At 37.8% G+C, this 22810-nt stretch overlaps 1 protein-coding gene across 7 annotated transcripts in view; it reads left to right on the top strand.

Annotated features, from left to right (window-relative positions):
- The first annotated feature begins 302 nt into the window (after positions 1 to 302).
- Positions 303 to 22810, top strand: part of KLHL8 (kelch like family member 8) — a 65771-nt gene continuing 43263 nt past the window's right edge. For 5 of the 7 annotated variants that reach the window (XM_033105981.1, XM_033105979.1, XM_033105980.1 and 2 more), the window contains exon 1: positions 22317 to 22669. In XM_033105981.1, the coding sequence (XP_032961872.1) occupies positions 22457 to 22669 (213 nt within the window). In that variant the 5' untranslated portion in view covers positions 22317 to 22456. Of the gene's footprint in view, positions 617 to 661; positions 973 to 22312; positions 22670 to 22810 lie in introns of those variants that run through there. The other 2 variants (XM_033105985.1, XM_033105986.1) reach the window with 2 other exon arrangements.

The raw sequence follows: 22810 nt of genomic DNA, 5'->3' as shown, positions 1-22810 counted from the left end.
ATAAACACAAGCTGTTCTGTGTATCCTTTGTACAGCATATAGAGAAAGTGATATTAGAATAAAAGTACAAGCCTTCTTTTTTAAAGACATAAGAACACGTGCATAAGGGAACTTGGTGGATATAAAAATAAAATTTGTACTGCCATGGAAATGAAGAAACTGGTAACTCCAGAGGTATTCACGCAGCGTCCTCCAGAGCTATTAATGCAGCGTCCTATTCAATTGACTTTTGAGGACTTCCGCTCGGCAGTGGCCGGCCTTATCCCAGCAGGATAACACTTCTCAGGCCCCTGAAGAATCCCGCCGCCCACGAGTGAGCTAGGGCGGCGATGACTTGGGGACAGGGGAGGCGATCACACCCCACACTTCCCAGAGTACTGTGCGCAGGCCCCGAGCGCGCTCCTCGCCCCGCCCCTGAAGCGCAGCCCTCGGGGGCCAAGCGGGGAGGGCGCCGGGCTCCGGCGGGGGCTCGGCGGGGCCGCGCAGGAGGGCGCGCGTCCCCTGTGCTCACGCGGGGCTGGTGTCGCGCAGCTCTGGGCTGCGGGAACGTACCAGCACAACGGCTGCCTGGGAGAGGCCAGGGAGAAGCCATCGGAGGGACTAGCTGAGGACCAAGGTAACCGGATATTCGTGCGCCTTCACTCCCGGCTCCTTTGTGCGGTGCGCTCACGCCGAGCCCTCGTTCACCCCAACTGCAAATCGTAACGCCTCCGGGCCCGCGCCTTAGGCGCCGGGATACTCCAGCCCCTACGCGAGCAGTATCCCAAACTCCACAGCTGGAGGGTTTGGGCCCATTAAAGCGCTGCACGGTTTCGGTCGCCCCCTTTGGTGGAAGGAACGGGGTCGCGATCCACGAGGGGAACCCCAGCCTCTGGCTCTGTCCCCCTCGCCGGCACCACTTAGCGCGCTCCTGTCGATCTTTCAGAGAAGAGAAGGGCAGGCAGGTGCTTCGCGGTATCCAGGGAATGAAGCGTGAGTCTGAAGCCGGTTCGGGTCCGGGAAGGGTGGCTGGACGCCCCTGGGACTCACAGCTGTGGGGGCGGGGCGGGGGGGTTGCTGTGTCCCGGCCCTGCTGCGCGGGGACTAGCTGCCACCTTGGGGGCTTAGCCTCCTGGCGGGTACTTGCTTGCTCGAGGAGCTTGTTGCCTGTCAGGGACTTGGCAGGTACTGGGGAGGAAAAGGGGGTGTTAGTCCTCCATCCGGGGCTTGCCCCTCGGCGGGGCCCGCTGCGGGTCATCCTTGCTGGTACCGGGGGCTTCTGCCGGCGCCAGGTGTACTTCCCGCGGTAGTGGAGACGGTGTGGAAGAGTGTCTCCTGGTATGACATCAGAAACCGCAGCCTCTTTCAACCGATGCAGCTGCTCAATGGAGTTGTTCTACTGCCGCGATGGCAGCTCTTTCCTCCTTCCCGTCGGTCCTGGGCTTAGTTATCTTGCTGGTTTCTTTGGGGAGGACAATTTGTCTACACACGTAGTTGGAGTTTTCTAGCCGGGGCCTTGTCCTTACTGGATTTGTACACGTCTAGGCGCCTGGGTTTGAAAAGCTTTTTCTTCTATATTTTCCCACTTGGCAGCATTTAATCAGATGACTTTTTGTAGAAAATGGAACTTTTCTCCTTATTCCTTTTAATCTGCTTTAATAGCATAACCATGTTTGGCCCTTTCCCCTATGCTGATGTTACCACTTCGGGAGGGTTCTTTGGGGAAAGGTTCTTGACAGAACCTGGGATGATACAAATATTTTATCTGCTGGTTGCACTTTTTTGCATTGCTTTTCTCTTGCATAAGTTGATAGTTGTCAGACTCTTGTTGTTCTTCATTCTCCCTCTTTGAGAAAATCCTCTTCCTCCATTTCCCTCACGTCTTGATCCTGCCAGAGGGTAGACTTGGGTGAGCGGAGTACCTCTACCTGGCGGTGGCTTTTTTCATTGGCTGCTGCTTTCCTCCTACTGGCGCCCCTTTTAGTTCAATCAACCCATGCATGACCCACTTCAAACTTTTAGTCACTTTTTATAGGTTGCCTTTAAGATATCAAGAGTATTAACATAAGTATAAAAAGAATCTCAGGATACTGTACTTCAACAATTGCTTTTAGCTTCATATTAACATTTAAAGCTGCTAATTCTTTTAGCATTTGATATGATTACTATCATAGCTTTCTAACACAACAATATATTCTGTAGTAACTTCACGTTCTGTTTCCTGGCAGGAAACTTAACTCACAGTCAGTGAAGGTAATTTTGAAAAACAGTATTTCCTCATTTGTTAAGAAGAAAGTGAGGTAGATAAGTTTTGACACTGCCACCCCCTTTTCAAAATAGAGTTTATATTTAGAGCAGTTTTAGGCTCATAGCAAAATTGAGTGGAAGGTCCAGAGATTTCTCATACACCCTCTGCCTCCACATGCCCCCTGCCCTGTGCCACATGTGCACAGTCTTCTCAACTATCAAAAATCCCCACACTGGAATGGTAAATTTGTTGCAATTGATGAACCTACAGTAATACATTATTATTACTCGAAGTCCAGAGTTTCCAGTAGAGTTCACTGTTGGTGTTGTACATTCTGTGGCTTTAGACAAATGACCCTTTAAAAAAAAAGTCCAGAACTTTTAAAAGTTGTAGAGAACTGTCAGTTTTAAAAGATTAAAGGGAATATTTTGAACATCCTGAAAGTTAATTTCAAATAGCTTTCTGTTTTAAATTGGATATTTAAACTTTGGTTTCTTATTTTTGAATTTTCACCAATCATTTGTTTGTATATTAATAAGTAAAGAGATAAAGGAAATCTTACCATTTGCAACAACATGGATGGACCTAGAGAACATTATGTTGAGTGAAATAAGTCAGACAGAGAAAGACGAATACCATATGATCTCACTTATATGCGGAATCTTAAGAAAAGAATAAGTGAATGAACTAATCAGAAACAGTTTTGGAGACAAAGAGGAAAAACTGAGGGTTGCTAGATGGGCGGGGGGGTTGGGGGTAAGGGGGAAGGTGAGGGGATTAGAAAACAATCAGTAACCACAAGATGGCCAAGGGGTTTTGAAAATTAATCTGGGGAACGTAATTTAGTGGTTACCAGAGGGTAAGGGGGTTGGGGGGTGGGAGATGAGGGTAAGGGGGATCAAATATATGGTGATGGCAGGAGAACTGACTCTGGGTGTGAACACACAATGTAATTTATAGATGATGTGATACAGAATTGTACACCTGAAATCTATGTAATTTTACTAACAATTGTCACCCCAATAAATTAAAAAAAAAAATGAGTAACAAGTAAAAAAAAAAAAGAGATAAAGGAGAATGCTTCATAGAATAGCAAAGTATCATATTTTTCAGCCCTAAAACTCCTTAGCTTGACTATTTCTTCATTTTTCTGAAAAACATGTTTGATGTTAACCAATGAAGCAAGAGGAAATGGGACATTTTTGTTATATTAACTTTTCTTTATTGATATCAAGATATAGCTACAATAATATGTGACCCATTAGGCTTTTTTTGAAAAAAAAAATCTGTTTTCTCTATCTGAGGCGCTTTTGTGGAAGCATCGAGATATAATAATGAACTGAGCTTAGTTCTGGAACTAGTCAATTCTGTATTAGAATCCCAGCTCTCCATCTGTTGTTTATGTGACCATGGCAAGTTATTTTCTGAATCTTTATTTCCTTAGCTGTAAATAGGGGACTAAATATTAAGAGAAATAATTTTATAGTGTAATGTATTATTAGGTTGGTGCAAAAGTAATTGTGGCTTTCACCAACCCAACATATGCTCATTCATATCACTAGTCACATTCTGTTATTTAAAACACTGCCAGTATAGCTTGTTTTCTGGTGAATACTGCTTATGTAAATACTATCAAACTTTTTTTAAAAGGTTGACTGTACATGAGATTTAGTTAGTTCTTGTGAGTCAGAGGTAAAACTATGGAAGAGGGTCAAAGGAACTTTGGAAAAATTTCTACTTCATCTCTCTGGTTCTTATAGAGCACACCCTGCTCTATGGGTGCGCCCAAAAAATGGTCTTCCAAGAGTATGAGCTCTGTGCATATCTGTACAGTACTTTTCTGGGGAGAAGACCCACAGCATTCAACATGTTCAAAAGGGGTACTTGACCATCCTCCCCTCAAAGGTTCTAAGGACCATTAGCTTCAGTTATCTAGGCAGATTTTTTTTTCTAGATATTTTGCATATTATCTTCAAAATTTTTCCCTTTCTTTTATTGGGGAAGGGGAACAGGACTTTATTGGGGCACAGTGTGTACTTCTGGGACTTTTTCCAAGTTGTTGTCCTTTCAATCTTAATTGTGGAGGGCGCAGCTCAGCTCCCCGTCCAGTTGCCATTATTAGTTACAGGGGGCGCCGCCCACCATCCCTTGGATTCCAGCAACCTTGTGGTTGAGAGGATGCACTCCAACCAACTGAGTCATCCAGGAGCGGAGCAGCAGCTCAGCTCAAGGTGCCGTGTTCAATCTTAGTTGCCGGGCGTGGAGCCCACCATCCCTTGCGGGAGTCGAGGAGTCCCGCCGGCAACCTTGTGGTTGAGAGCCCATGCTCCAAACAACGGAACCATCTGGCCACTTGGGAGCTGAGCAGCAGCTCATTGACTTCATTCCAGCTGCGGAGGGCGCAGCTCGCTGGCCCATGTGGGAATCGAACTGGCAGCCCCGCTGCCCAGAGCTCGCACTCTAACCAACTGAGCCACCCGTCTGCCCCCAAAATTAGTTTTTTGAGAAATGAAAGTGAAGAGGTAATTTTTGAAGCACTGTGAGTGCCAATTTTCTTCCAGAACTAGAGGTTGATATTTATGATATGATATGTTCATGTGAATAATAGTGCTGCTTCTTATACCTGGAGATGACTCCAATGACTGATCGTTATCATTAGGCAGATAACTCTCCACTCCTTCCCTCCCCAAGCTTGATGGGCAATAGAATACTTAGTAAAGAATGGCACCCTAATACAATCTAGCATGTTAGAATATTATTTTGAAATGCTAAAAGATAATTTGGTTTGTTCTCAAATTTGGACATTTTTTTCTTTTCTCAACAAAACACCAAATGCTAAAGAAAATTAAGTATTTTATCTTACAAACTAGATGATGATATTTATATAGTATATTTGTTGTAAAATATCCTTATATAGCACAGAGTGGAAAGTGACATTGAATGCAAATAGGTGATCATTTTGACTTTCAATCTTGCTGACTTGGAAAGAATATGGAATTTACAATCAGCTTATGTAGATTAGATTACAATTTCTAATTTGAATTTATAATATTTAAAATAAATCTTATTTGATATTTGGGGAATTTCTGAATTAGGTTAGATAGAGCTCATTCATGTAATAAGAGTTTGAAAGTAAGGTATATCAAACTGCCCTATTTTCCTTGTTAGTGATAGGTTGCTGGGCTATAAGGCTTTGCAATGTGAAGCCAACTTCTGTTTCTGGGTCAGTTGCAAGTACTAGTAGTCACGAGGTCTGAAGAGTATGAGGCGGATCAATACAAATTTGATGTTATACAAATTTGTGAATGAATCTGTCTAGCAGAGTAATGTCTTTCTGTCTTTTTCTTTAAGATCTTCTTTTTTTCTTTTTTCTGTTGATATTGGTCAGGTTTTTCAATTGAAAACTGTATACTTCTCAAATTTCAAGGTTCTAAATCAATACTTGGGGATTTATAGAATAAAGTAACAGAACTGTGTTTGCTTCTCTAGATTTGTTCTTTATAAAAATCATCTGAGAGGTCTATATACATCCCAAAAATTAAATAGAGATGAATGCCAGCATTTGCATAGTACTATATGTATGAAGGATAAATCACTGTGCTGCATCTTGAGTTATTTTAATGCAGAGGATTGCTTATTACTTTAATAATGAGAGTTTCAGTTACATTAATTGGACATGGAAAACAAAGAAGAATCACTTTAGCAAAAATTTTACCTCTGGGAATACTATCACTTTAAGAAAATCAGTGATTTTTATGTGTATTCTCTTACTCGAGCTTTTAAAAATTCAAAAACCTTTTTTTGTATGGGCAGAATATTGTTAATACCTGTATTTTAGTTTTCATAAAGTAATTTTTACATACTGTATGAAGATACAGTTAAATTTCCCATACAAAGATATAGTTAATACCATCCTTGGCCTAGTGTTGAGTTTTGGCTTTGTCATGAGGCAATCCTGTGTCGAGTCCTGGGCATTGCCACTTAATAGTTGTGTGATCTTGGGTAGGTTTCTTAATTTCTCTGAGCCTCATTATCCACAACTGTAAATATGGGAATAATACCTGTTTAGATTGTCCTGAGGATTGAAATGAATAAGTGTGAAGTTTCTAACTAAAAAAAAAACACAGAAATTACTTACATAACTTATATGTCAGACAACATATTAACTAATGTAATCCTTATAACAATCCTATGAAGTTGGTATTGTTCTTCATTTTTACAGATGAAGAAGTTTTATAACTTAACCAAGACCGTACAGCTTATAAGTAAGCACTCAACTAATGCTGACTGTTTTCATTAAAAAATAAAAAGGCAGAGTTATGGTAGTATAGCCAATTCTCTTCTTTTGCTGTAATGAAAAATGCATTAGAATGTAGAGCATTATAAAGCATATTTTATTTCTTTGCTGGAAGAAATGTTGGTTGGAGGATTGTGTTCCTGATCAAGGACTCAGGATCACATCATTTATAAAAGTAATAATGTCCATTTATGGAATGCTTACTGTGTACTAAATATAGGGTAAGTACTTTACATAGTTTACCTCATTTAACCTTCAAAACAACCTTACAAGAAAGCTGAGACTCAGTTTTAAGGGACTTGCCCAAGGCTACACAGTTAATAGGGAATCCCAAAACTGTCTAGCTCTGAAGTCTATTAACCTCTAGTTTATGAGCCTTGTGTTAGATATGGCTAACAAATGTCTCTAAAAAGCCAGGCAACAGCTAAATAATTTTAAATGGAAAAAAAGTACTCTCATAGTTTGGACCTAGAAGTAAACAGTGATTACCTAAAACTAAGGTCTCATAGGCCAAACCCAGCGTGCTGCTGCTGGTTTTGTAAATAAAGCTTTATTGAAACACAGCCATAATCATTTCTGTATGTATGTCTATGGCTGCTTTCCTACTACAGTGTCATAATTGAGTACAGTTGATAAGGATGGAGGGTAGAGGCACCAACCTCCCAGCAGGAGGCAGTGGAAAATCTGTGTTTAACCTACTCCCATTTGCAGATTCCCAACCATGGAGTTGTGGACTTGACCCTTGAACTTAACTGTTGACCCAGGTCAATTGAAAACAAAAAAAAATCCTGTGTTAAGTGGGAGCAGTTCAAATCTATGTTGTTGAAGGGTCAACTGTAGTGACAGAGTTTGGATGGCTCATAAAGCCTAAAGTATTTACAGAAAGAGATTGCTGACCCCTGACCTATACCAACTCTGTGCTTTTATAAATGAAGAAACTGAGACTCTGAGAGATTAGATAATTTCCCAATAATATAGTTGGTAAAATCCAGTTCTACTACTACCTAACTCAACTGTTATTTCTGTGATAGCCTGCTACTTCTTAGGTTCTATAAAATCAACAAGTGTACCGTATCATTATGTAAGAGACTTTAAAGCATCATAAAAATGTTTATAATATACAGTCATGTGTCACTTAACGTTGGGGATACATTCTGAAAAATGCATTGTTTGGTGATTTCATCTTGGTGTGAATAAGAAAGGATACTTACACAAACTTAGATGGTATAGCCTACCAGTGGTATATGGCATACCACTATTATATATGCAGTCCATCATTGACTGAAATGTTATGCGGCCCATTACTGTACAAGAATATATAACCTAGTGAAAATAGACAAGTTAGCTGTAATAACAGTCTATATTTCGTCATTTTTCTTCTTACAGTTTGAAGAGCTTGGGGAATGTACCTGGTATGGCCCATGCCTTAATGTTCTGTGGCCCACTTTAAACTTATGTTTCCTTATTTTCCTCCACAAATTTATCTGTAATAAATAGAGGTTTTTCGAATTGTTTCATTAATTGATTACAAAACAGCAATTGCAGTTGGTACCTACTGAGCAGTTGAAACCTAGCACCTATGCATATTTACAAAGTAGAGGTCATGTAGTTTGTATCCAATTGTTTACATTAACTATGGAAGTTTTTAAGTATTGAGGTGATATGATTAGATTTGAATTTGGGAATAGCTGGCAGCAGTAAGAATGCTGTGTTGGTGAGAGAAGGCTGTTAGGAGGCTGTAATAACAGCTGTGAGCTGATGGACCTGTGACTAAAGTGTGGCTGGAGAAGTAGGGCGGGCAACAATGTGAAAGAAATTTAGAAAGTAGAATGTGTGAAACTTGTTTATAGTAGTTGGATAGAGTGAGTGGGAACTCTGAGTACGTGTGAGCTATCACATTTAATGGGGATCCTTCTTGGTCACCCAAGCTAATTTAGCTTCTCTGATAATACTTTGTATATCTCTCTGCTATTGCCTTCACCACATTATTATTATGTTTTTGTTCCATATAGATGATTTAAGCTCCTTAATGGTAGGAATTATGTCGTATCTTATTCCTCTTTTTGGGGGGTGGGTTACTTTAGATAATTTTTTTTTTAATTAAAATACTCTTACATATATATTTTTTTGAAAAAGGAAAATACAAGAGATAGATTGGCTAAGGTATTCCTAAATTTCTTCACATTTAGGGTCTGACTCTTTTGAAGCAGTTTTTATCTGAGTCATCTGTGTTTCCATGTAGTATAATCTAATTCATCTAGATTGACGATGGAGGATTAATAGTGGAGCCTTTTTTAAGTGTGCTGTATTATCTTCTGAGGGACTTTCTTTTAAGCCGCCAACACCATTCTTCAAATTTTGATGCAGGTATTTATGCATTTGCTTGGTGTGTGATACACATTCCTTTTGCATGTATCTTAGTAGCAAAACGTAACACAGGCTCATCTGTTGTGGATATCCGCCTTTCTTGAGTCCTATAAAGTAGTGTTTCTCAAACTCTCTGGTGAAAGACTAGTTTGTAAACCAATTACTTTGGTAAAAGACAACAAAAATGAATTACTAGAAAAATGAAATGAAAAAAGGACACAAAAAGTACAAATTTTTAATTTAGATTCAACAGATATAAAATTACTCTGTCAGGTGTAACTTTGCTATAAAAGTTTCTAAACCCTCTATTTTTGTACTTAACCTCATTGCAGACCTGTAAAAAAAAAAAGTTTGTGGACCAGATCTACTTTGAATAACACTGCTATAAAAGCGTCTGGTTGTTGCTTTTCATATTCATCTTTGAATTTCCAGATCCTGCAATAGATCACGTAATGACTAAGTTAATATAAAGCAAAAGGTGTTTCCCTTCAACATTGACAATATTGCTATATTTTATTGAAATTTCTTGAAATGTGGTTATAAAACCATGACTAGTATGTATGTATGTATGTGTGTGTGTGTCTATGTGTATGTTGGTTTCTGTGCTTACCTTCAGAAAATAAAAGAAGTTCCCAAACTCCTAGGAAAAGACTCATTCTTATATGGCCATGGTAATAATTAGTCTCCAGAACCAGTTTTAAACCTACTTACACAATAAATGACAGTTCTTTAGAATTGGTTTTAAGTCAGTGTAGCCAATCAACTGCATCTCGCCTTAGTGGGCAGAATTTGCAAGCCAGCCAGTAGATGATGGCCGTCCCGGTAACATGCTTCTAAGCCTCTGAAAGTCCACTAATACGTACTTCCTGCCAAACCCTATATAAAATGAGCAGTTTGCTCTACTCAGAGGTACTGTGCCAGACCAGCAGAGCTCTCCCTGAAGTAAGGAATAATTATTATTCAGCTTTGTGGTTTTTTGTTTCATTTCACATATCTAGTGGCAAATATCTTTTCACATTTGAAAACAAATTATTGGTAAATTTATTATTTTTTGTAGGCTTTGTATTTTTATTCAATTAATTATCATTTTTTATCTTATGTACAACCCTGTGACTTCTATGACATTCTCAAATAAAAATAATAAGGAATAGAGACTCCTCCTAAGAGAGAGTGCACACATGTAGTTCATATATTTAGGTGAAATTCAATTCCTGTTTTTTTCTTTTTTACTATTTTATACTATCAGACTTTTAATGACTGTGACACATTAAGTGATCCAGTTTAAACAAGGAAATGATTATGGTAGTGAAGCATCAATAGAATGCCTTCTTAGTAAAATAGACCCCAAATAGAAACATCTCACAAAGTATTCAGTGCAGTGCAAGTTTTCTTTATAGACGTTGGAAATTACATGAGTATTTAACATGCAGACTTTGATAACACTTGTATTTATTACATGCTAATACTAAGAAAAGCATGTTTTTAAAGTTACAGTAGTAAATTGTTGGAAATCATGTATACTTTGACTGAGTAGGAACTATTGAGACTATAATCCAGTTTGTCAAAACAGGAGGTTCTCCCTTAATTATTAGCACAATGTGTTTTCTTTTGGGCTATTTGATTTAAAATTTAAAATTCCTACTCATTGCTTTTATAAATAGAAAAGGAATAATGTATATAGCTTAATTTTTTCTGACTTCAAAATTTAAAAATATTTAAGTAATATTTACCTTTGAAATAAAATGATTCAAAAATGCAAACAAATACCTTTGTTAAAATATTTACGTGTGATTGTGATTAAAATAATATATCCAGAATACGGCGTTATTTTAGTAATAATTTAAGTAAGTGTTGATTTTGAATAATAGCAGAAAAATAATCTCTAGCACTCAGAATTAATCTGTTCATTCCAAAAATATTAGTATCTCTATTTATTGTATGTGGTGCTCAACATGGGAGCAGTAGGAGTGAAGAGATGGTACCTGTATTTGGGGCTTACAGTGTTAGGAGAAAGACCAAGAGTGAATAGGCAGTTATTACACATGTTGCAAGTTTGACTAAATGTTGAGGATGGTATAATCCACTTCATGGTTAGTGCAATGGAAAGATATGATCAGATTGTTACGGGGGCACAGAGGTGGGACCCTCAATCCAGGCTAGGAATAAGGAGGATTTTCAGGGATGGCCTTTTTGAGCAAATGAACCTGAGCTGAGTCTTAAAAGATGAGTAAGAGTCAGCAGATGAGAAGGGGTGGTGATCAAGCGTATTTCCAAATGAGAGCATAGCCTGAGCAGAGGGAGAGAGGTAAGAAGTAGCGTGGAGTGTGTGGAGAATGCAGTCGGGTTTTATTCTGTATAACATGAGGTGAGACTTACCATCTTATTTCACAAATATGCACAAGTTAATTTTAGTAAATACATTCATCCTCCATCTGCTTTTAGATATAGCTCTAAAATTAAGCAGATAATATTTTGTGTTATCTAATATCTTCATCTAACTGAATTGTAAAGAGCACAAACTAGGGGTGGCCGGATATGTCAGTTGGTTAGAGTGTGTGCTCTTAACAACAAGGTTGCAGGTTCAATTCCCATATGGGCCAGTGAGCTGCACCCCTCCCCCCACCACACCCACCCCCCGCAACTAGATTGAAAATGGCAACTGGACTTGGAGCTGAGCTATGCCCTCCACAACTAAGATTGAAAGGACAACAACTTGAGTTGGAGCTGATGGGTCCTGGGAAAAAACACACTGTTCCCCAATAAAGTCCTGGAAATACACACTGTTCCCCAGTAAAGTCCTGTTTCCCCTTCCCCAATAAAATGTTGAAGGAAAAAAAGTACAAACTAAAGTTATTTTAAAGAAGAATGAGTCTAATAGCACTCCTGCTGCCTGAAGTAGGTTTTACAGCAGGAACTATATAGCATTGAGGTTTTTCACAGGTTCTTTCAGTCAGTCAGTGCCATTTGGAGTTCTCTTTGTACTTAGTACTCTTCTGAATTAATGTGTAGAATAAAAGTCACTCTTTGCTTGCAAAGACCTTAGTTATGAAAATTATGCAGTGTAATATGAGTGAAGACAGTGTTCTGTACAATAGTATTACATATTGATAGTAGATGCTAAAATGTGATATAGATTATTAGTGCAAAGAAGTTTGAAAAAAAGTAGACTGACTTAACATAGTATCTTTGTGTTTTGCTTTTGCTGTAGGTCTTATTTTCTGGAATTCATGGTCGTGTTTACATATAAAAAATACATTAGTTTTTCATCGATGCAGACAACAGTATGTTGGTTACCAGAGGGAAAGGGGCGTGGGGGAGGTAGAAGAGGGTAAGGGGGATCAAATATAATAGTGACGGAAGGTGACTTGACTCTGGGTGGTGAACACAGAATGCAATATATAGATGATGTATTACAGAACTGTACACTTGGACCCATATAATCTTATTAACAACAAATACATTCGTTTTTTTGTTTTGTTTTTTTTTATTTAAATTTATTGGTTTTGTTATATATTCTCTGCAGTGAGTCAGTAAAACCCGTCTGCTTCTGTTTGAATTATTTTTTTCTTCAAACTTCCTATTTTGATTGATACTTTACTGACACTAAGAGGAGCAAAGAAATGGTCTCAACTTCCTGCCTGCTTCAGTGTCATGATGTGCCAGGGTGTGGTAGAAACAGACTTCCATGGACCATGTCTCTTTTTTGGGGGTATTTTTAATCTCTTAATATATTTGGGGAAGGGATAGTAGGATAGTATCTTTTTTTTTTTTTTTTTTTTTTGCCTGAGAGTCATATTTTTAGATACATTGAAAATATGTGGGGAGTTAGAATTCAGGCTGAGTTATACTTTCACTTCACATTCACATACAGTCTTTATAAGTCCCAAAGTCTACTAAATTCCTTAGAGTGAAATGTCTTACAGTGAATATTCTTTTCCTGCTCCTGTCTTCCTATTCTATTATATATAATAGATTTTTTTAAAAAACTTGAGGACATTGCATTCTTTAAATAGACTATTTTAAGAGAATTTGGTACAGAAAGTTTCTAAGCTATCGTATCTTGCTCAAATCTGATGTCAAATGTAAAACTAATTTTATAAAAATGAATATTCATTAGTGCCCTTTTCATAGAGCAGTCCTCTGACAAAGGAAATAGTTTTGTGACAAATAATTGATAAAGCCTTTTACTAGATCGATATTAGAGTGTTTTGATATAAAGGAAGAAAGTGTGTCATAGTTTTGATTTGTATGTATTTAAACCTAGTAAAGTTAAAAAACTAAGATACTCATGGTGCCTGCCATCATAATACTCAGACACTTAGGGCACAAAATATGGTACGATGAAAGTTCTAAATGAAAGAAGACTCATTAGACTAACCAGTAATGAAGAGTTGACCCAGTTTTTTTTATGTTTGGGGGAAACACCCAACCCACAAAAATGACGTCGATTTAATCACTCAGGACCCAGGCTCATGTGGGCAAGATACATAGATGTTAAGACATTGTCTTCTCAAAGAATTCACACTGCATTAAGCAATAAGTCTAAAACACAAGTAAAGGTAAATGAATGAGTCCGAGAAGTACAAAGTATTACTGGGATTCACAGAAGGGAGATCATATCTCATTGGAAGAATTTAAAGAAGGCTTCATGAAAGCAGCATTATGTAAGCTGGGCCTTCACATCACAAACTAATGTATTTGTTGTTAATATATGGGTCCAAGTGTACAATTCTGTAACACATCATCTATATATTGCATTCTGTGTTCACCACCCAGAGTCAAGTCACCTTCCGTCACTATTATATTTGATCCCCTTTACCCTCTTCTACCTCCCCCACTCCCCTTTCCCTCTGGTAACCAACACACTGTTGTCTGCATTGATGAAAAACTAATGTATTTTTTATATGTAAACACGACTATGAATTCCAGAAAACAAGACCTACAGCAAAAGCAAAAGTACAAAGATACTATGTTTAGTCAATCTACTTTCTTTTTCCAAACTAAGGAATAACGTGAATACTTCTACATATTTTGAGGAAAATGGAATAGTGAAGTCTGTGATACAGTAGGAAAATAATGGGCTTTATCAGAGCTGAACTGAAACCCTAGCTCCCACGTCAGGGATGTTTAGGCCACCTATAATGAATGTAGTTGTAACGCTTAAATGAGAGAGTATATGTAAGATTCCTGGCAAATATGTGACATGTAGTGGTTTAGTAAGTAGTCTTTTCCCTCCTTTGCCCTACTTTATGTCAAAAATTAATGGAGGAAAAGATTGGAGGTAGGCTGGAGTCAGAGCAAGGAGGGTCTTGAATGCCAGGGTAAGCTTTTTGAAATATATACAGTAAGGAGTTTGGAAGTGACACTTATGTAAATCTGGCACCATTGTCCTTGATAGATGTTTAAGGAAGGGCATAGTTATTTGTTAAGGAGGCTATGATAATCCAGGCAAGATATGTGTGTCTGAATTAAAATACAGTGAAAGAGAGGTCAATGAAAATAGGAGAAAAGGGGTGAATGGGAGAGAGGTTTTCCCAAGTGAAAATCAGGGGAATTGAAACTTAGGTTATGCAAGTTAGAGAAGGGTCAGATATGGCTCAGGTTTTGAAATAAGACCAGTGAAAAAAATGGTGTTGCCACTTGCAGAAGTAGGGGAATTAGAAAGAAGAGCTGGTTGTAGCGGGTGAAGATAGGGACCTTGATTATTTTATACATTTTATTGTTGTTGTTGTTCTGTGATTCTATTTCACTTGAGAGTGCTCCGAAGAGTATTGCAGTGGTTAACAGCACAGACCCTTGGAGCCCTGCTACTAGGTTTGAATCCTGCCTCCACCACTTGCTTGGGTTCCACTCCATCTCATTGTGCCTCAGTTTTTTTTATTGGTAAAAAAGGGCAAAATAAGAGCTGCCTTATGGGGTTATAGTGAGAACTAAATGATTTAATATACATAAAGCACTTAAAACAGTGGCTGGCAAATAATAGTGTTTTCTATGATGATGATGATGAAATATTTTGGATGATGGTGGTGGTGATGATCATGTTGGCATTGATGATGTTGTCTGCTTTTATGTCTTATTCTATGGCTGAGTTTTGCATCATCATCTTTAGGGATATTGGCCTGTAGTTTTCTTTTTTTGTAATGTCTTCGTCTGGTTTTGGAATCAGTGTAATGGTGGCCTTGTAAAATGAACTGGAGAGCTTGCCTTCCTCTTGAATTTTTTGAACTAGTTTGAAAGGATAAGTGTTAATTCTTTGTTTGGTAAAATTCACCTGTGAAGCCCCCTGGCCCAGGACTTTTGTTTGTTGGGAACCTGTTGATTACTGATTTGATTTCATTGGTAGTAATTGATCTGGTCAGATTTTCTGTTGTTTTTTTTTGATTCACCCTTGGAAGATTGTATGCGTCTAGGAATTCATCCGTTTCTTCCAGATTGTCCAATTTGTTGGCATATAGTTGCTTGTAGTATTTTTTAGAAATTTTTTTTATTTCTGCAGTATCCATTGTCACTTTTCTTTCATTTCTGATTTTATTTACTTGGGTCCTCTTTTTTTTTTTTTATTGGGGAATAGTGTTTTTCCAGGACTCATCAGTCATTGTCCTTCAGTTTAGTTGTGGAGGGCCCAGCTCAGATCCAAGTCCCGTTGACATTTTCAATCTTAATTGCAGGGGGCTCAGCCAACCATCCCATGTGGGAATTGAACTGGCAACCTTGTTGTTAAGAGCTTGCTCTCTAACCAACTGAGCCATACGGCCAACCCTCGGGCAGCTCAGTGGCAGCTCGTTTTCTTCAATCTAGTTGTGGAGGATGCAGCTCACTAGGCCATGTGGGAATCGAACTGGCAACTCTGTTGTTAAGAGCTCGCACTCTAACCAACTGAGCTATTCGGCTGCCCCTCCCCTGTGTCTTTTGATTGGAGTATTTAATCCATTTACATTTAAAGTGATTATTGATAGGTACATAGTTATTGCCATTTTATTATTCATATTTTTGTTCTTCATTTGTTTGTTTTCTCCTTTCTTTTGTTTAAGAAGTCCTTTTTAATATTACTTGTAATACTGGTTTGGTGGTAATGCTATAGCTTTTTCTTGTCTCAGAGGCTCTTTATCTCTCCTTCAATTTTAAATGCTAGCCTTGTTGGGTAGAGTAGGCTTGGTTGTAAGCCCTTGTTTCCATACTTTGAGTATTTCTTGCCCTTCCTTCTGGCCTGCAAAGTTTCTGTTGAGAAATCAGGTGATCGTCTTATAGGAGCTCCCTCATAAGTAACTAGTTGTCTTTATCTTGCTGCTTTTGGGATTCTCTGTTTGTTTTAACCTTTGCCATTTTACTTATGATGTGTCTTGGTGTGGGCCTGTTTGGGTTCATCTTGTTTGGGACCCTCTGTGCTTCCTGGGCTTGTATGTCAATTTCCTTCACCAGGTTGGGAAGTTTTCAAATAGATTCTCAATCCCTTGCTCTCTCTTCTCCTTCTGGTACTCCTATGATGTGAATATTATTACACTTGATGTTGTCCCAAAAGTCCCTTTAATTATCTTCATTTTTTTTCTTTTGTTTTAATTCTTTTTTCCTTTTTGTTCTGATTGGGTGTTTTCTGCTACCTTGTCTTCTAAATTGTTGATTCGATCCTCTGCTTCATTTAGTCTGCTGTTGATTCCTTCTAGTGTATTCTTCATTTCAGTTATTTTATTCTTTATTTGACTGTGTGTTTTTTTTTTATGGTTACTATGTCCTTCTTTATGCTTACTATCTCTTTATTGAAATTCTCATTAAGTTCTGTAAGCATTCTCATAACTAGTGTTTTAAACTCTATCTCTGATAGGTTGGCTGCCTCTATTTCATTTAATTCTATTTCTGGAGGTTTCTCTTGTCCTTTTATTTGGGCCATATCTTTGTTTTCTCATCCTGGCTGCTGTCTGTATTTGCTTTTATGTATTAGGTAGACCTCCTACATCTCTTAGTCTTTTCTGGGTGGCCTTATGTAGTATATGTCCTTGTGTTCCAATGGCACAGTCTGCCTGTGAGTGTGTTCCAAGAGTGTCCCTTCTGCCAGCTGCCCATAAGGTTCAGCCATTGAAATAGCCTCCTTAGGTGCGCAGGCCAGTCTAGTTCACCCGGTTTTGAGAGTGACCGTGGTGATGCAGTACTAGCTGGGTGGGGCAGGGTCCCAGGGAGTCAACGAGGCGTGGCTGGTAGTTTTTTACAAGGTTAATGCGTATTTAGCTCTTGCATCAGTGGTCTGTGACCACTTCACAAAATGTCCTGAGAACACAGCCACAGCAGTCAGTCACCACTCGCCTGGGGCTCACAGATCCCTGAGAGCCGCCCAGAAGAGGCTGTGGCACAGGTTGTGGTTCACTGCCCACCACCAAAAGTTCCCCAGGCCAGTGTGGGCTGTCCATTGCTGTAAAAGGCTGCTGAAGCTTGTGGGGCTGCTGAAGCCGGCTGCTCAGTAGCTGAGAATGCCTCTGTCAATGCAGTACTAGCTGCGTGGGGCAGGGACCCAGGGCATCACTAAGGTGGTGTGCACGTGCAGATTTTACTAGAACAGTGAGGTCTCAGATCTACCCTTTGTGGAGAGGGTTCAACATAGAAAAGAAGGTGCCCTCGTATACATAAGGCAGGCTCCCTGCAAGGATAATAGCTGCTGTCCCTCTAGCCGTTACCCTAAAGCCATACAACTCAGTCGTTCCCCATATGTCTTTGGTGCCTCTCGAGTTGCTGCCCGTCCACTGGAGACCAGGTGAGTGTTTGCAGACGAGTGTGTGCAAACCCTTTAAGAGGGCGTCTGGGTTTTTAGCTGCCTTATGTCTCACCAGGACAGGCAGACAGAATCCTCGCTGATTTTCACTGCCAGATGTTGTAGCACCATTAAGTATGATATTTGTTGTGAGTTTTTCTTATATGGCTTCTATTATTTTGAGGTAGTTTCTTTGTGTTCCTAATTTATTGAGTGTTTTATCATGAAAAGATGTTGAATTTTGTTAAATGCTTTTTCTGCATCATTGAGATGATCATGAGGTTTTTGTGGGGTTTTTTGCCCTTCACTTTGTTGATGTGTTGTATCACACTGGTTAATTTTCGTGTTGACCCATCCTTGCATTCCAGGAATAAATCCCACCTGGTCATGGTGTATAATACTTTTAATATGTTGCTGATTTTGTCTGCTAGTATTTTGTTGAGGAGTTTTGTATCAGAGTTCATAAGGGAGCTAGGTCTGTAGTTTTCTTGTATTGTCTTTGTCTTTGTTATCAGGGTAATACTGGCCTCACAGAATGAGGAACTGTTCCCTCCTTTTCAATGAGGATGAGAAGCGGATGTGAAGGGAGGGTTATTAGTGCTCTAACTGTTCAGTGGAATTCACTAGTGAAGCCATCAGTTCCAGGGATTTTACTTGTTGGGAAATTTTTGAATACTGATTCAATTTCTATACTATACAGGTCTATTTAGACTTTCTATTTCTAAGTGATTTAGCATTGAAAGGTTTTTTGTTTCTATGACCTTGTCCTTTTCATCTAGTTTAAGTTGTTGGCGTACGGTTGTTCTTAGTATTATCGTAATGCTTTTTACTTCTGTAGAATCAGTAGTAACACCCCCATTTTCATTTCTGATTTTAGTCATTTGAGCCTTCTCTCTTTTTTTCTTAGTCTATTTAGCTGATGGTTTGTCAATTTCAGTGATCTTTTCAAAGAACCAACTGTGGTTTCATTGATTTTTCTCTATTTTTCTGTTATCTATTTCATTTATCTCTGCTCTACCCTTTTTTATCTTTTTCTGCTTTGGGTCTAGTTTGTCCTCTTTCTGGTTACTTAAGTTGTGAAGTTAGGTTGTTGAGTTGAGATGTTCTTAATGTGTTTCTAGCTATAAATTTCCCCTTTAGCACTGCTTTCACTGCATCTAATAAGTTTTGGTATGTTTTGTTTTAGTTTTCATTTATCTCTAAGTATTTCCTAACTTTACTTGTGATTTTTGTCTTTGATCCATTGGTTGTTTAAAATTGTGTTAATGTCCACAATTTTGTGAATTTTTCTATTTTCCTTTTTGTAATTAATATCTGTTGTCATCTTCTTGTAGTTAGAGTAGTATATCTATCTTTTAAAAACTATTGAGACTTAAATTTGTGGCCTAACATATGGTCTATACTGGAAAATGTTCCATTTGCACTTAAAAAGAATGTGTATTTTGTTGTTGGTTAAAGTTCTGTACATGTCTGTTACAATTAGTTGGTTTACTGTGTTGCTTAAGTCCACTGTTCCCATACTTATGTTCTGTCTGGTTTTTCTATTATTATGAGTGGGATATCGAAATCTCCAACTTTAATAGAACTCAATTTTTCTCTTCAATTTTGTTAGTTTTTGCTTCATATATTTTCACAACCTTTCATTACATGTATAAATGTTTGTAATTGTTATATATTATTGTATTGAGTGTTTTATTAAAGTCTTATTTTGTCTGATACTAGTTTAGCCATTTCTACTTTCTTTTGGTTACTATTAGCATGGAATTATTTTTTCTATTTTCATTTCAACTTGTTTGTGTATGTGGGAGTGTGAGTCCCTTGTAAACAGACTGCATATGGTTGGATCATGTGTTTTTATTCATTCTGCCAATCTGTCTTTTGATTGGAGAATTTAATCCATTTATGTTTAAAGTAATTACTAATAATGAAGAGCTTCTGTCATTGAGCTATTTGTTATTTATACACCTTGTAATACACCTTTTTGGGCCCTCATTCCCTGCATTACTGTCTTTTTTTGTGTTTAGATTTTTTTCTTGTAGTGAAATATTTAAATTATTTTATTTCCTTTTGTGTATATTTTATAGGTATTTTCTTTGTGGTTGTCATGATGATTACATTTAACATCCTAAAATTATAATACTCTAATTTAAATTTTATACCAGCTTATCTTCAATAATAAACAAAAACTGACCCTTTACAGCTCCATCTCCACCCCTTTTCAGTTGTTGATGTCACAGTTACATTTTTATACATTGTGTCTTCCAAAACATAAATTAAAAATTCTTTTACATTATTATTTTAAAATTACTTTTAAATTAATTTTTTTCCACTTATTATTTTAAATTATCCTCTTAACTTATGTAGGAAACAAGACTTGGTGTTACAAACTAAAGTTACAGTTAGTAATAGCTTTTACATTAACTTTTTTCTTTAAATGTATTAGCTTTTTAAATCACATAGAGGAAAAAAATACGGTTATAAACCGTTGTTACAATAATACTACCTTTTGTAATTACCTGTGTATTTACTTTTACCGAGATGTTTATTTCTCCATATGGCTTTGAGTTGCTGTCTAGTGTTCTTTCATTTCACCTTATAGGACTCACTTGAGTGTTACTTGCAGATCACGTCTAGTGGTCATGAACTCCCTCAACTTTTGTTTATCTCGAATTCTTAATTTCTTCCTCACTTTTGAAGGAGTTTTGCTGGCTATGAGATTCTTAGATGACAAATTTTGTCTTTTAATATTTTGAACATTTCTGCCCAGTGTCTTCTGGCCTCCAAAGTTTCTGATGGGAAATCTGCTGACATTATTATTCAGGATCCCTTGTATGTGAAGATTTACTTTTCTTGATTTCAACATTGTCTATCATTGGCTTTTGAAAGTTTGATTATAATGTGCCTAGGTGTGGGTCTCTTTGAGTTTATCATTCTTGGACCTTGGATTTTATATTCATACCTTTCATCAAATTAGGGAAGTTCTCAGCCATTATTTTTTCAAATATTCTCTCTCCCCCTTTCTTTCCTATTCTTCTAGGACTCCCATGATGCATATGTTGGTCTGTTTGATGATATCCTACAGGTCTCTTAGGCTCTGTTCATGTTTATTCAGTCTTTTCTTTCTGTTCCTCACTTGATAATTGTCATTGTCCTGTCTTCAATTTTGCCAATTCTTTGCCTGCTCAAATTTGCCATTGAATCCCTCTAATGAATTTTTTTATTTCAGTTATTGTACTTTTCAGTTCCAGAATTTCATTTTGATTCCTTTTTAGGTTATCTCTTTATTGATTTACTTTGTTGACACAAATGATTTTCTCCACACTTTCTTTAGTTCTTTGAACATCTTTAAGATAGATCTCTTTAAAGTTTTTGTCTAGTATAAATGTCATTTGTTCTTTTTAAGGGACAGTTTAGAAATCAGATTCTTCCTCTTCCTTAAGATTTGCTGTTTTTTGTTATTTTTGCTTTTTAAAAAAATTGTAGGCTATCTCTATGCTGAAGGTAAGCCTGAGATGTCAGCTTAAGGTGTTCTCAGGTCTTTTCTAAGTCTTTCCCTGGGCATGCACTGTCACTTTCTAGTATTCCTTATATATGCAGTTGTTTTATAAATGTCTTAGTCTTCAATGTCTTGCTCCCTAAAGAGGAAAAAGCATAAAATGAAGGGAGTGAATGACACCAGCCTTTTAAATCCCCTAGAAAGTAACTTCAGCTGAGAGGGAGGGGCTTGCAACAGTGGGAGTAGGTGCAAAAAAATGGCTGCCCACATCTTTGTTTACACCTTTGTGATCAGAAACAGGAGTCAGCAGTCAGAGCAGAGATCCTTGACATTTGAAGAATAGGATCTTTTTGGCCCACCATGGCTCCTGCAAACTGCAAGCTGCTCTAGGAACATATGCACAGTTGCTTGTCACATGGCTGGGGGTGTGGAATGGGCAGCTGCTACTTTTCTAAGAGCTAAAATTGACCAAAATTAACTGTAATTTACCATCCAAATCTTCTGGAAAAGTTGCAAGCCTTCAGCAGGCTTCAGAGTTCCAAAATAATTACACCAGACAGATTCTGCCAGTGCAGTTGCTGTCATGGTAGGGAGACAAATTCCTGGTGCTTCCTATTTTGCCATCTCCCCAGAATTTTCAAATTAGATTTTAAAGGAGTTCCTTCACTAATATAAAATACAGCTGACCCTTGAACAACATGGGTTTGTTCTGGGTTGATCCACTTATATGTGGATTTTTTCAATAAATATAGTTGGCCTTTTGTATCCACGGATTTCACATCTGTGTATTCAAGCAACCATAGATCAAAAACAGTAGTTTCTCATTCCCAACTGTGGATTCCCAGCTGCAATTCAAAAATACAGTTTTTGATCTGTGGTAGACTGAATCCACAGGTGTGAAGGGCCAACTTTAGAGTTATACATAGATTTTCAACTGCACATGGGAGGTGGTGCCTCTAACCCCTGCTTCTTCAAGGATCACCTGTATTTTGTTGAGGTAGGTAACTTATGTGACATTTAGCGTAAAAACTACCAAGTTACTTGTTCTTTTTTCAATTGATTTATATGGCCCTTTTATATATATAGTCAGTACTATGTAATTATTGATAGTTTTATAGTTTTAACTATAATTACTGATTTGTTTTTCTTTTTTTGTCTCTTTCTATGTGTGTTTTGTTGATTTTTCAGTCTCAGCAAACTGGACAATGTCAGTTGAGTGGGTTTTGAAAATGTCTGAAGTTTAGTGGGCTGCATCTACCTTCTCCCCACCCTTTACAACAGAATAAATGGGATGTTTGAGAAGACAGCTCTATTAAAAGAAGAGTGTTGCAAATGGCTTCAGAATCTATGAATGCAAAACAAGCTAGGAATCAGTGCGCAAAAGGGAAAAGGCAACAGCACCAGCAAATAAAGAACAGATCTTCAGTTAGTGATGGTGATGGAGAAGACTCCTTTATCTTCGAAGCACATGAAGCTTGGAAAGATTTTCATGAGTCTCTTCTTCGGTTTTATGAAAATGGAGAACTCTGTGATATAACACTAAAGGTAAGACCGTCTTTTTTTCTTACTTTTCTCAACCTCTACAGTGTATTATGAAAAATGAGGGTTTCTATAACCACACAAGGCAAATTTTTGGTGCTGTACTTATTTATAATCAGAATGATTTTCATATTAATCTTTCTTATT

Source organism: Rhinolophus ferrumequinum, chromosome 5 (assembly GCF_004115265.2).
Source record: "Rhinolophus ferrumequinum isolate MPI-CBG mRhiFer1 chromosome 5, mRhiFer1_v1.p, whole genome shotgun sequence".
NCBI classification, from domain to species: domain Eukaryota; kingdom Metazoa; phylum Chordata; class Mammalia; order Chiroptera; family Rhinolophidae; genus Rhinolophus; species Rhinolophus ferrumequinum.
This window is presented reverse-complemented; position numbering and strand designations above follow the sequence as displayed.